The sequence below is a fragment of the Oenanthe melanoleuca genome, chromosome 22 (genome assembly GCF_029582105.1).
Source record: "Oenanthe melanoleuca isolate GR-GAL-2019-014 chromosome 22, OMel1.0, whole genome shotgun sequence".
NCBI lineage: Eukaryota > Metazoa > Chordata > Aves > Passeriformes > Muscicapidae > Oenanthe > Oenanthe melanoleuca.
In genome coordinates, this window is record NC_079355.1 from 4931359 (window position 1) to 4943478 (window position 12120).

At 60.5% G+C, this 12120-nt stretch overlaps 2 protein-coding genes across 5 annotated transcripts; both read left to right on the forward strand.

Annotated features, from left to right (window-relative positions):
* The first annotated feature begins 6528 nt into the window (after positions 1-6528).
* LOC130262051 (beta-4C adrenergic receptor-like) lies at positions 6529-10008 on the forward strand. Its single transcript, XM_056508817.1, has 2 exons — positions 6529-7904; positions 8854-10008. Exons 1-2 carry the CDS (start codon positions 6646-6648, stop codon positions 8891-8893), a joined length of 1299 nt encoding a protein of 432 aa, XP_056364792.1. The 5' UTR covers positions 6529-6645; the 3' UTR covers positions 8894-10008.
* Positions 10009-10091: 83 nt separating this feature from the next.
* On the forward strand, positions 10092-12093 carry LOC130262052 (nucleoplasmin-like). Of its 4 annotated transcripts, XM_056508821.1 has the most exons (5): positions 10092-10945; positions 11137-11219; positions 11292-11411; positions 11503-11596; positions 11884-12084. In XM_056508821.1, the coding sequence occupies exons 1-5, from the start codon at positions 10882-10884 to the stop codon at positions 11967-11969; spliced, it is 447 nt and encodes a 148-aa protein (XP_056364796.1). In that variant the 5' UTR covers positions 10092-10881; the 3' UTR covers positions 11970-12084. The 4 variants fall into 4 exon arrangements, with proteins under 4 accessions (XP_056364796.1, XP_056364794.1, XP_056364795.1 ...); XM_056508819.1 differs by having other exon boundaries at positions 10092-11219; positions 11884-12093; XM_056508820.1 differs by having other exon boundaries at positions 11137-11411.
* Positions 12094-12120: the final 27 nt, after the last annotated feature.

Here is a 12120-nt window from a genome sequence, read left to right on the forward strand (position 1 = left end):
AAGGACAGACCCGGACAGAGCCACATCCCTGCTGCCCGCCCAAGGGCTGTTTGAGCAGATAAAAGTTGCCCCATAAACAAACCCATCCTGCCTTGGGGAAGGGCATCTCCGCTGGCCCCAGCCCTCGGCAGGAAACCCTGACTGGGACGCCCCTGGCATCGCTGCGGGTGCTCAGCACCCCAAAACGCAGCTCTGGGTTGTGCTCTTTGGGTCCTGCTCTTCAGGTCTCGTGCTAGAAACAGCCTCTGTGGCGTGGGATTCACCGTGGTACCCTTGGCTGGGAGCAGGGATGGGTGCTGCTGGGCACTGGGGACACAGCCGGGGGCTTGGGCAGAGGGTGCCCAGGCACGCAGGGGGCAGAGAGGGGCAGAGGAGGGGCAGGGGTGGCTCGTGGCGGCTTGGCCGGTGGCCCGTGGTGTGGCTGGGCTGGCAGGCGGCTCCACGTGGGGCTGCTGGCACTTGCTCCCTCATCCCTGCCAGCTTCTCCCAAAGCGGGGCTGGACCCTCTCCCTCCCACCCTGCTCTGGGGCAGAGCTGGGGATCCCACGGCCAGGATGCTCCTCTCTCCCTCGGAAAGCCTTGTCTGAAAGCTCTGCTCTCTCTGACGTTATTTCTGTTGACGTTTTTTTCTCGACACTTCCCACACTTTTTGTGAAATCTGGACCCGTGTCATTGCAAACTTCTCCCTCCTTCCCCCACCCCAGTTTGCTTTTGCAACAGCTGAAGGAAAAACAGAAACAATGGAAAGGAGCTGTGAAAACATCTGTAAAACCTTGGCAGTCCTGATGGCAGCACGAGGACTGTCCCTTTCTCCGGGTGCTTGCAGCTGGAAGGAGATGGGACCCATCAGGAACCTGCAGGGTTTGATAAAAATGTCAGAAATTGGGAATAACTGATGCAGGCACTGCCCTGCTGCTGTCACAGGCTTTTCTCTCAGCAACGAAGGAAAGAAAACAGCTTTACTATGATTTATTTTTTAATTTGTAAACGTAGTTGCAGAGGGATCTGGGGGGTAGCAGCGGGACCTGGGGTTGCCTTAGCACAGCCTTTGTCCCTGGCTGGGTTTTAGGATCTCGGTGCCCCTTTCCCTCACTCTCCTGGCAGTGTTGTGGTTTCAAAAAGAGCTGCAGTCCTGAGGAGGACCCAGGCTGTGCCCAATCTCAGGCTGTGCCCAATCTCAGGCTACGCCCCATCTCAGGCTGTGCCCAGTCTCTGGTCTCAAGCTGTGCCCAATATCAGGCTGTACCTAGTAACAGGCTGTGCCCAGTCCCAGGCTGTGACCAGTCCCAGGCTGTGCCCAATCTCAGGCTGTGCCCAGTCTCAGGCTGTGCCCCATTCCAGGCTATGCCCAGTTTCAGGCTGTGCCCAGTCCCAGGCTATGCCCAGTCCCAGGCTATGCCCAGTCCCAGGCTATGCCCTGTCTCAGACTGCCTGCTCTGGGCAGGGCAGAGTGGCTCTGGGGGCAGATCTGTTCCTCCATCTCCTGTCCTCAGAAGATGCCAATGGCCACAAGCTGCATTCTCCAGTGCAGGTTTCCCACCCCTCAGCCCCCATCTGTTCACCCCAGGGTGCCCCAGGCCAGGAGAGGGATCCCAGCAACCAGGGCACCGGGACTGTGGGAACGGGCAACAAAACAGGGAGCAGAGTGACCTCAGCCCCAGCTGGGCCGGCTCCGACCTCCGGGTGCCCGCGCTGCCTCTTTCATCACCATCGCGGCTGCACTCCCGGGAGCTCCGCTTGGAAAACAGGATGTGAGTGCTCGAGACATGGGAGCTCGGAGCCCCTCGGGCCCCCGGGCTGGGGTGGCAGCGCTGGGGTGGCACAGGGATTGTCCCGCTGGGCCATGGGGGAGCTGTGCCGGGACAGCAGCGGGCTCAGGGGGGCTCCTGCATGATAAACCCATCAACAGCGTATGAACCACGCCAGGGGCACAGCACAGACCCTGCTGAGCCCCGGGAACGTGGGGTACACACTGCCCGTGGGATATTTGCTGTGGGATATTGAGTGTGCCTGTGGAACAGCACATTTTTGTCACTTTCTATGATTCTGACACAGAGATTTTCCCTTCCTGCCCAAGCCCTGGCTGGCAGTGCTGCAGCTCCCAGAGCTGTGCCCGCCTTTGCCAGGGGAGGAGGGTTTATATGGAGACCTGAGTTTATGTGGAGCTTCCTGCAGGCTTCCTGGGACAGGCAGTACCCAGGGGTTAAAGCTCCATCACAGCCTGTTTATGTGCTGACAAGGAAATGTGATGACAGAGAATCCCAAACAACATCAAAGCAAGATTTGTGGGTCTGATATGGAAACTATTCTGAAAGTCCAGGAGAGACTGTCACTTCTGTGGACACACAGCTGGGGCAGGACCCATTCCCAAAGCCCAGCCTGGCCCTGTGCCCACCCCAGCAAGGCCAGATCTCCCTCCTGGGGAGGGAATTTGGTGGTCCTTGGGCATCTCCTTCCTAGGCAGAGGGCCGGGCATCACACGGTCATCATCCACGTCCTGTCTGTCCCCAGCTGTCCTCCCTTGGCATGCACAGGTGAAACCCCTTGAGGGTGGGTGGTTTTGGTGCCATCACCTGCTGGTTTTGGACCCTGTGCTGCGATGGGAAGCTGAGGAGGATGAACCAGAGGGGAGAGGGGGTCGCTGGTGTCCCCAGTGTCGGTGTGGCCACGAGCAGTGACACCACTGTGACTCCAGCGTGTGATGGGTTTATCTCATGTCCTGTACTGGCGAGCATGCAGCCACGTGCCAGCCAGAGAGCGAGTTCTCAGCTATAAAAAGCTTTTGTTTTATCCATAGCTGCTACTTGAGCTCTCAGCCCTCACTCTCTGTGACCAAGCAGCGCCCATGTGCCCTCAAATGTGTCTGGGATCAGCTCAGGCATCTGTTTCCTCTCTCCAAACACATCCATGGGCACCAGGAACTCCATGTGCTGCCCAGCACAAGGGAGATGTCTGTTCCCTGCATCCCAGCTCTCCCCAAGTAGGGATGTGGCCTAACTGATTCCGATTCTCTATGTGTAAAGAAGTATTTTTAAACACCCGTTGTTTATTCTGTAGCAACAGCCAAAGGAGCTGCTCTGATCCATGGCATAAACATATTTTCCCAGAGCTTTCTAAACAACACTTGACCCCTTGGCTTCCTGTGGCATTTTGCCAGGGCTGGCTCTGCCTTCCCCCCTGCCAGTGGCAGTGCAGGTAGAGCCAGGCCAGGGGGCCTGGCAGGTGGCAGGGATGGGAAAGGGAAGAGGATGCTTCCCCTGGAGACAGCCCCAGGCTGGATGGGCTCCGTCCCTGTGGGGACTTGGATAAAGGCTCTGGAGCAGCAGGGATGGGATGAGGGTTGGGTGAGGCCCAGCATCTCTGTGCTTCAGCTTTTCCAGCTGTAAAACTGGGACAAAGATATGGAGCCATGTTACTTCCCCAGCAGTTATGAAAGGCCTGGGACCCTCCCTTCCTCTCCCCAGTGCTGTCTGATCCCCAGGAACAGAGCAGGACACCGAGCCCTCCTGTCCCAGCCTGGCACTGCTCTGAGTTCCAGGATGGGAAGCAGAGGCGAGGATGCAAAGTGTAGGGAAGGGTGGGAAGTGTAGGGAAGGGTGGGAAGTGTAGGGAAGGATAGGAAGTGTAGGGAAGGGTGGGAAGTGTAGGGAAGGATAGGCAGTGTAGGGAAGGATAGGAAGTGTAGGGAAGGGTGGGAAGTGTAGAGAAGGATAGGAAGTGTAGGGAAGGGTGGGAAGTGTAGGGAAGGATAGGAAGTGTAGGGAAGGATAGGCAGTGTAGGGAAGGATAGGAAGTGTAGGGAAGGGTGGGAAGTGTAGAGAAGGATAGGAAGTGTAGGGAAGGGTGGGAAGTGTAGGGAAGGGTGGGAAGTGTAGGGAAGGATAGGAAGTGTAGGGAAGGATAGGAAGTGTAGGGAAGGGTGGGAAGTGTAGGGAAGGATAGGAAGTGTAGGGAAGGATAGGAAGTGTAGGGAAGGGTGGGAAGTGTAGAGAAGGATAGGAAGTGTAGGGAAGGATAGGAAGTGTAGGGAAGGATAGGAAGTGTAGGGAAGGGTGGGAAGTGTAGAGAAGGATAGGAAGTGTAGGGAAGGATAGGAAGTGTAGGGAAGGGTGGGAAGTGTAGGGAAGGATAGGAAGTGTAGGGAAGGATAGGAAGTGTAGGGAAGGGTGGGAAGTGTAGGGAAGGATAGGAAGTGTAGGGAAGGATAGGAAGTGTAGGGAAGGGTGGGAAGTGTAGAGAAGGATAGGAAGTGTAGGGAAGGATAGGAAGTGTAGGGAAGGGTGGGAAGTGTAGGGAAGGATAGGAAGTGTAGGGAAGGATGGGAAGTGTAGGGAAGGGTGGGAAGTGTAGAGAAGGATAGGAAGTGTAGGGAAGGGTGGGAAGTGTAGGGAAGGGTGGGAAGTGTAGAGAAGGATAGGAAGTGTAGGGAAGGGTGGGAAGTGTAGGGAAGGATAGGAAGTGTAGGGAAGGGTGGGAAGTGTAGGGAAGGGTGGGAAGTGTAGGGAAGGGTGGGAAGTGTAGGGAAGGATAGGAAGTGTAGGGAAGGGTGGGAAGTGTAGGGAAGGGTGGGAAGTGTAGGGAAGGGTGGGAAGTGTAGGGAAGGATAGGAAGTGTAGGGAAGGATAGGAAGTGTAGGGAAGGATGGGAAGTGTAGGGAAGGGTGGGAAGTGTAGAGAAGGATGGGAAGTGTAGAGAAGGATAGGAAGTGTAGGGAAGGGTGGGAAGTGTAGGGAAGGGTGGGAAGTGTAGGGAAGGATAGGAAGTGTAGGGAAGGATAGGAAGTGTAGAGAAGGATAGGAAGTGTAGGGAAGGGTGGGAAGTGTAGGGAAGGATAGGAAGTGTAGGGAAGGGTGGGAAGTGTAGGGAAGGATAGGAAGTGTAGGGAAGGATAGGAAGTGTAGGGAAGGGTGGGAAGTGTAGAGAAGGATAGGAAGTGTAGGGAAGGGTGGGAAGTGTAGAGAAGGATAGGAAGTGTAGGGAAGGGTGGGAAGTGTAGGGAAGGATAGGAAGTGTAGGGAAGGATAGGAAGTGTAGAGAAGGATAGGAAGTGTAGGGAAGGGTGGGAAGTGTAGGGAAGGATAGGAAGTGTAGGGAAGGGTGGGAAGTGTAGGGAAGGGTGGGAAGTGTAGAGAAGGATAGGAAGTGTAGGGAAGGGTGGGAAGTGTAGGGAAGGGTGGGAAGTGTAGGGAAGGATAGGAAGTGTAGGGAAGGATAGGAAGTGTAGGGAAGGGTGGGAAGTGTAGGGAAGGGTGGGAAACCAGCAGCCCCCAGTCAGTGCAGGGTGCTGGCAGAGCTGGGCATCCTCCCCCATGCCTGGCCTTTGGTGGCTCCATGCAGCAGAGCCCAAAGCCCTCACTTCCAGGGATAATTCAACACCCAGGGACTTTCCCATGGATGCTCTTGCTTTGCTTTCAGACCCAAATCCAGCCCCATGTGCTTGTGCAGCCCCACTGGCACACGACAGCTCCCTGCACACGCTGGGTCTGTGCCAGGGGCTGTTCTGGGGCCAGCACAAACTGCCCTGTGAGCAGCAATTCCCAGCTCGCTCCCAGCCAGCAGCAAATGCTGGAGCTGGGAGCTGAGTGAAATCAGATCAAGCCCTTGGCTGAGGGCTTTGAAAATCCAAACCAGCCTTGTAAAGATCAAGCTCGTAAAACCAGGACTCTGCTTTTGTAGCTTATGAATGGGAAGAAATGCTAACCGGATCATTTTTACACATATTTTTTCCGTCTTTGTCAACATTCTCCCATTTGGCTGAAACTTCAAACTGCCACATTTGGAGACCGTCTGTCTTAGAAGTTCCAGTATTTGTATAAATAACTGATAGGGAAAGATGATCCACTCTGGAGTCTGCCCAGGGGCCCTGGGAGCAGTGATGGGGCTGTAGAGCCTCCCAAAGCTTTGGTAGCTCTCCTGTGCCAAGTGAGGGGGGAAGGAAGTGTGAGTGGGGGTCTCCAAACACCAGCAGCCACCCAAATCCAGGAAGGAGGGCAAGGAAGATCTCCTCCATCCACTGGGAGGAGGTTCAGGCAATAAATATGGAAGTGAAATGGTGACTGTGGCTCTGGGTGTCATCTTTGGGAGTGGGCTGTCACCTTGCTAACCTGTGCAATGCCGGGGCAGGAGGATGACAGGGGTGTCACTGTCCCCACCAGGACAGTCTGTCCTGCCCAGGGAGAGTCTAAGCACAGCGAGGGGTGCACGGAGAGGGGCACGGGGAGAGCTCCCAGAGAATGGCTGGGACGCACAGGGAGGGGATGGTGCGCATGGCAGGGTACAGGGTGCGTGGGGAACAGGGACAGATATGTGAGACCGGGGACTCAGAGAGGGGCTGGAGTGCGCAGGGAGAGGATGGAGAGCTCGGAGAAGGGCGGGAGGGCACTGCGAGGGGCTGAGGCGTCCGGCGGAGATGCCGGGGGAAGCGGGGAGGGCCGGGCCAGCGCGTCCGGGGGTAGGAGGTGCCGCCGCTCGCTCCCCTTCCCTCTGCCCTCTCCCGAGCGGGCAGCCCGGGGCCGCCCCGTGCCTTTAAAGGCTCCTCCTCCGGAGCGGAGGGGACCCGGCCCCGCCGGTCCGCCCAGAGGGCTGCGCCGGGAGCGCGCGGGGAGCGCACGGGGGGCGCGGGGCGGTGCCCCCAGCCCGGCCGAGATGAGCCCCGTCCCCGCGGGCAACGGCAGCGCCTGGGGGGGCTCCGGCAACTGCAGCGGTGCCGCCAGCCTGGGCCGGCAGTGGGTGCTGGGGGCCGCCATCAGTCTCACCGTGCTGGTCACCGTGGCTGGTAACCTGCTGGTGATCGTGGCCATCGCCAAGACGCCGCGGCTGCAGACCATGACCAACGTCTTCATCACCTCGCTGGCGTGCGCCGACCTCATCATGGGCTTGCTGGTGGTGCCGCCGGGGGCCACCATCCTGCTGAGCGGCCACTGGCCCTACGGCACCACGGTGTGCGAGCTGTGGACCTCCCTGGACGTGCTGTGTGTCACGGCCAGCATCGAGACGCTGTGCGCCATCGCCGTGGATCGCTACCTCGCCATCACGTCCCCGCTGCAGTACGAGGCGCTGGTGACCAAGGGCCGGGCGCGGGCCGTGGTGTGCCTGGTCTGGGCCATCTCTGCCTTCATCTCCTTCCTCCCCATCATGAACCACTGGTGGCGGGACGGCGCGGACGAGCAGGCGGCGCGCTGCTACGACGACCCGCGCTGCTGCGACTTTGTCACCAACATGACCTACGCCATCATCTCCTCCACCATCTCCTTCTACGTGCCCCTGCTCGTCATGGTCTTCGTCTACGTCCGAGTCTTTGCCGTGGCTACTCGGCACGTCCAGCTCATCGGCAAGGACAAGGTGAGGTTCCTGCAGGCGCCCCCCAGCCCCTCGGCCAGGAGCAGCCGGCGCAGGCGGCCCTCCCGCCTGCTGGCCATCAAGGAGCACAAGGCGCTCAAAACCCTGGGCATCATCATGGGCATCTTCACGCTCTGCTGGCTGCCCTTCTTCGTGGCCAACATCATCAAGGTCTTCTGCCGCTCGCTGGTGCCGGACCAGCTCTTTCTCTTCCTCAACTGGCTGGGCTACATCAACTCAGCCTTCAACCCCATCATCTACTGCCGCAGCCCCGACTTCAGGAGCGCGTTCCGCAAGCTGCTGTGCTGCCCGCGCCGCGCCGACCGCCGGCTCCACGCGGTGTCCCAGGACCTGCAGCGCTGCCCCTGTGCCTTCAGCCCTCGGGGGGGCCCTGCAGAGGACAGCAAGGCGGCCCCCGGGCGCTCCGGGGAGGACGGCGAGGCTCGGGGCAGCGGCAGCAGAGCGGAGGAGACTCCTCTGCCGCAGGGCAGTGGCCACCGGCAGCGGCCCCTGGGCGAGTCGCGGCTGCAGGGCGCGCAGCCCGCGCTGTGCTCGCAGCTGGATGAGTAGGTACCTGCAGGCGTTTACTCGGGAGTGGCTCGGAGGGTCCGGTCCAGCCCTTTGGGGTGTGACTGGGGGGCTGTCAGTGGTGGGACTGTGCTCTGACAGCGCCGTGCGGAGCTGGGGGAGCAGGCGGACCCCGGGGTACATGGGAGAGGCTCTGCCGTGTGGGACTGGGCACCACTGCCCTGTTCCCTGATGTTTCCCTAAAACTCTAGCCCCTCCACTGGGCTGCAAAACTGGGGTCCCAACCAGTCGCACTCCAGCCCGCCAGGACCTAGTCCGCTGTTGCTGGGTGAAAGAAACAGGAGTGGTGAACAGGGAAGCAAAGCAGCTGAGAAGGAATGGGTCCCCAAGCCTGGGATTTCCCCCTTCTCCTCCCGATCCCACTTTCTGCTGCTAAAGAAGGAAAACGCGGGGATCCTCTCCTGAGCGAGGCACTGCGGCTGCCGTCGCCACTCGGCTCTGCAGGTTGTTTTGCCCTCCAGCGGTGTAAATCTGGGAAAGGAATTAATTTCATCCCGCTCCGTCCGTTGATGGGAACTGCGCTCCCGGAGCCGGCAGTCCGCACAGAGCAGGGGGCTGGCAGGGGCTACTGGGGGGCTGGAAGGGGTGGCGGGGACACCACGCTGTGGATGTGCTCTGCCGGCACCCTGACACGGATTTACGCCTCCAAATTGCAGGGTGGGGTTTTTCCACACCGAGGTTTTGTTTTGTTTTGTTTTATTAGTATGACAAAATTGGCGTTATTCTGGTTTCTGTGGATTTTAACCGTGTTTCCCTCCTGACGCCTGAGGGCAGGAGAGCTTTCCTGCCAACGCGGGCAGCAGGGATGTGCAGACAGAGGTGCCAGAGGCGCTCCCTGGGAAGGATTCAGCCACGCTGGGAGCACGGGGCGGTGGATGTGGATGGTGGGAGGGTCTGGGCTCTCACCGCTGCGCTCCCAAATTTCAGGTTTCCTGACGGAGAGACGCCCGCGGGTCCGTCCGACTGACTGGGAGCAGCGAGAGCTGGGAGGAGAGCGCTTCCCCCCGCCGATCATCATCCCTCCGGCCTTTCCTCTGCCCGGCTTGGCCGCCTCCCTCCCCCGGGACCACGGCCCGTGGCCAGCCCCAGGCTGCTGCCCGGGCTCGGGCACGTGAGTCCGGTGTCAGCCCGGCCGACACCTCCCACTGCCCCGAGAGCTTTAACCCTCCTCGGGCCGCTGCCTCCTGCGCTCCCTGGAGCTGCACACCTCGTGCACGGTGCTCCTGGGTCCCTTCTGTGCCTGCGGGGTGGTGGCTGCGGGTCCCTGTCCCCAGCTGAGCCTGGTGGGTGACACTGTGTCACCTCCCATCCTCTCCTTGCAGGGCCGGGGCTGGAGAAGCAGCAGCGGGGGTGGCGGTGCTGGCAGGACCCTGCAGTGCGTGCACCGACCCGGAGAGGAGGAGGATCTCCCTTGGGAACGCTGCTGGTTTTGGGACAGCAGCAGCTCCTTCGTGCCTTTGGTGCTGGAGACCTGGAGCTGGGGAAAAGCTCTGGAGCCGCTCGCCAAGAGGCAGCACAGCCTCAGGGATGTGTGGGCAGGGAACAAACTCCCGTCTGGGGTGTTCCTGGCAGTGGGATCTGGAGTCTGCCAGCTCTGCTTTCTTGAAGGACAAGGGACCCTGTCGTCCCAGGCCTGGCCAGTTTTGAACAAAACTGTTTTCTACTGTTGAGAAGGAAAGAAGAGCCTCCTGCAGGCTCAAGCCCTTCCCAGGATTTCCATCCCCAGCTGCTGCATTCCAGGGCTGAGTGCAATTCCAGGAGCTGCAGTGATGCCTTAGGCAAAGGAAAAGCTCAGGGGAATGAGGGGAGCTCCGAGCACGGAGGACTTCCAAAACCAGGGAATTAGGATCTTGTCAGATCTCTGGGCAGTTTCTCCCTCTCGTTTGGGACAGGTGTCCGTGTCCGTGCCACTCGGGATGGGAGGTGCATCCTCATCTCACACGTGTGCAGACGTGCCCTGCCCACGCCGCGCTGCCATGCAGCACCTTGGGCACGGGTTGGTGTCAGTATGTTCAGTGACTGTACAGTTTTTGTCCTGGTTTGTGTCCCCCCCTGCCGTGTGAAATAAACCTCTGGATCTCTGCCGTGCCTCCAAATCTGTCCCGGGCAGAGGGTGCTGCTCCGTGCGCTGTTCCCGGGGGGCTGCCTGAGGTTCGGGGAGTCCATTCCCCCTCCTGGGGCTGTGGCCAGCAGGGAAAAGCCGGGCTCTGGGCATGCTGTGGTGCTAGCCCTAAGCCCTGCACCAGGCAGAACCGTCAGAGGTGTTCAGTGCCACCTCCTGGTGCCAGGAAAATCCCAGCTCCTGCGCTGGGATGGAACTGGACCTGGGATGCTGCAGGGTCTTCCCTGCTGGGATCGTTCATTGGTATTTTGCCTTAAACACCCTGCAATGATGAAATCACTAAATAAAGAGAAGAAGTGGAGCTCGGGAGCGTTCCCAGTGCAGAACCTCAGACCCGGCTCTGGTGATTCCTGGAGAGCTCATACCCGATCCCGGCAGCTGACCCTGGGTGCTGGCAGGTCCCGCGTGTCCCCCGTTCTCCATGAGCTCATCCTCCCCTCTGGGACACGGTCCCACCCAGCCTGTACGCTGCTGGCCCGGCCGCAGGAGCCCTGTGCCCATGGGCCTCTTCCCAGAGAGTGGAGGGCAGAGTGGGCTGGCTCAGGGAACGCGGGGCCCGCAGAACGGGGGTCCCAGGGAGCAGTGGTCTCGCTGGCAGCGCTGGTGGGCTCGTCTCCAATCAAGCTGAAGCGTGCTCAGGCGGGCTATGGGTGCTGCTGGGGGGTGGGAGGGGGTGGGGGGTGCTTTGATGCCCCCTCCACCCTCCGCACCTGCACTGTATTGCCAACCCGCACCTCCCGGGCTCCTCCTTTCCTTTATTAGCAGTCGCTGCGAGGGTAGGACTCGATGTCCCGTGGGCGCTGCTGTCTCGGGTGTTGGATTTGCTCTGGAGGATGAGCAGCTGGTCTCACTCATCCCAGTCGCTGTCAGAGGATCGGCCCGCGGCTGTGCTGTGGGGTACGGAGCTGGGAGCCCCAGGACGAGCTGGGGGATGGCGGCTGCGCTCTGCAGGGCTGCGTGTGACTCCCCTTTTCCCGGAGTGTGCACCTGGCAAAGCCTCCCTTCAGTTTTTGGGTGGGGGGAGCACCTTCCTTTTGCTTTTGGGGATGGGGCAGCCTGTGCGTGCGCAGACCCTGCCCTGTCCCCAGGCTGCCAGCTGGGCACGGGCGCCCGGAGCTGCGTGGTGGAGGAGGACGATGACTTCTTGGAGCACCTGGTGCTGCTGAGAACGGTGAGAGCCGAGCCCTGGCCGGGCCCCGCCGGAGCTCAGGGCGAGTCTCCTGCCACGGGCTCTGTGCTGCAGATCTGCCTGGGGGCTGACGCCAGGGACGAGCTGCACGTGGTGGCCGTGGATTCCAAAAACGCCTCCGGGGAGCGCAGGCCGGTGCCCATCGCGGCGCTGCGGAGCTCCCTGCTCCCCATGGTAAGGGCAGCCCCTCTCCCCGCCTCTGCCCGGCGGCGACAGCGGCACCCGCGGCCCCGGCCGGGGGTCTCTGAGCTGCGGCTCTTTGCAGATCAGCCTCAATGGCCTGGAGCTCGTCCCTCCCGTCACCTTCGTGCTGCAGTGTGGGGCTGGGCCAGTCTATCTCAGCGGGCAGCGCGTCACCCGTGAGTGCCATCAGCCGTGGGGTCACTCGGGGGTGCTCCGGGGTCCCCTGGCAGCTCTTGCTCGCTGCTTGCCCGGGGACGGAGCGGGGGCCGACCGGGGCATCAGCCCGGTTGCAGTGCCAGGCTGGGCACGGCAGTCTGTGCCAGCTCCTGCTCTGAGCGGGACAGCAGCAGCGTTCCCACTCCGGTGTGGGGTGGGGTTTGCGGCTGGGGGGCTTCACCCCCTGACGGCGGCTCAGTGTCCCCTGCTGCAGCTCTTCCTCTCTTCCCCCTCTTCCTCTCCCTAGTGGACCATGATGTCATGTCTGAAGCCCACAGGGAAGAGCTCTCGGAGAAAGATGCGGATGATGAGGACGATGACAGAGCTTCATAGGACGGGGCAGCTTGGAGAAGATTTTGGTGCTGGTGCGGTGGTGGGGGCACCCTGTGGTGGGAGCCGCCCGTGCCAAGGGCGGCACATCTTATTGCAATAGCTTAAAATAAATCAAACTTCCCTGAGGTGGGCTCTGAAGATGTATCTTGGG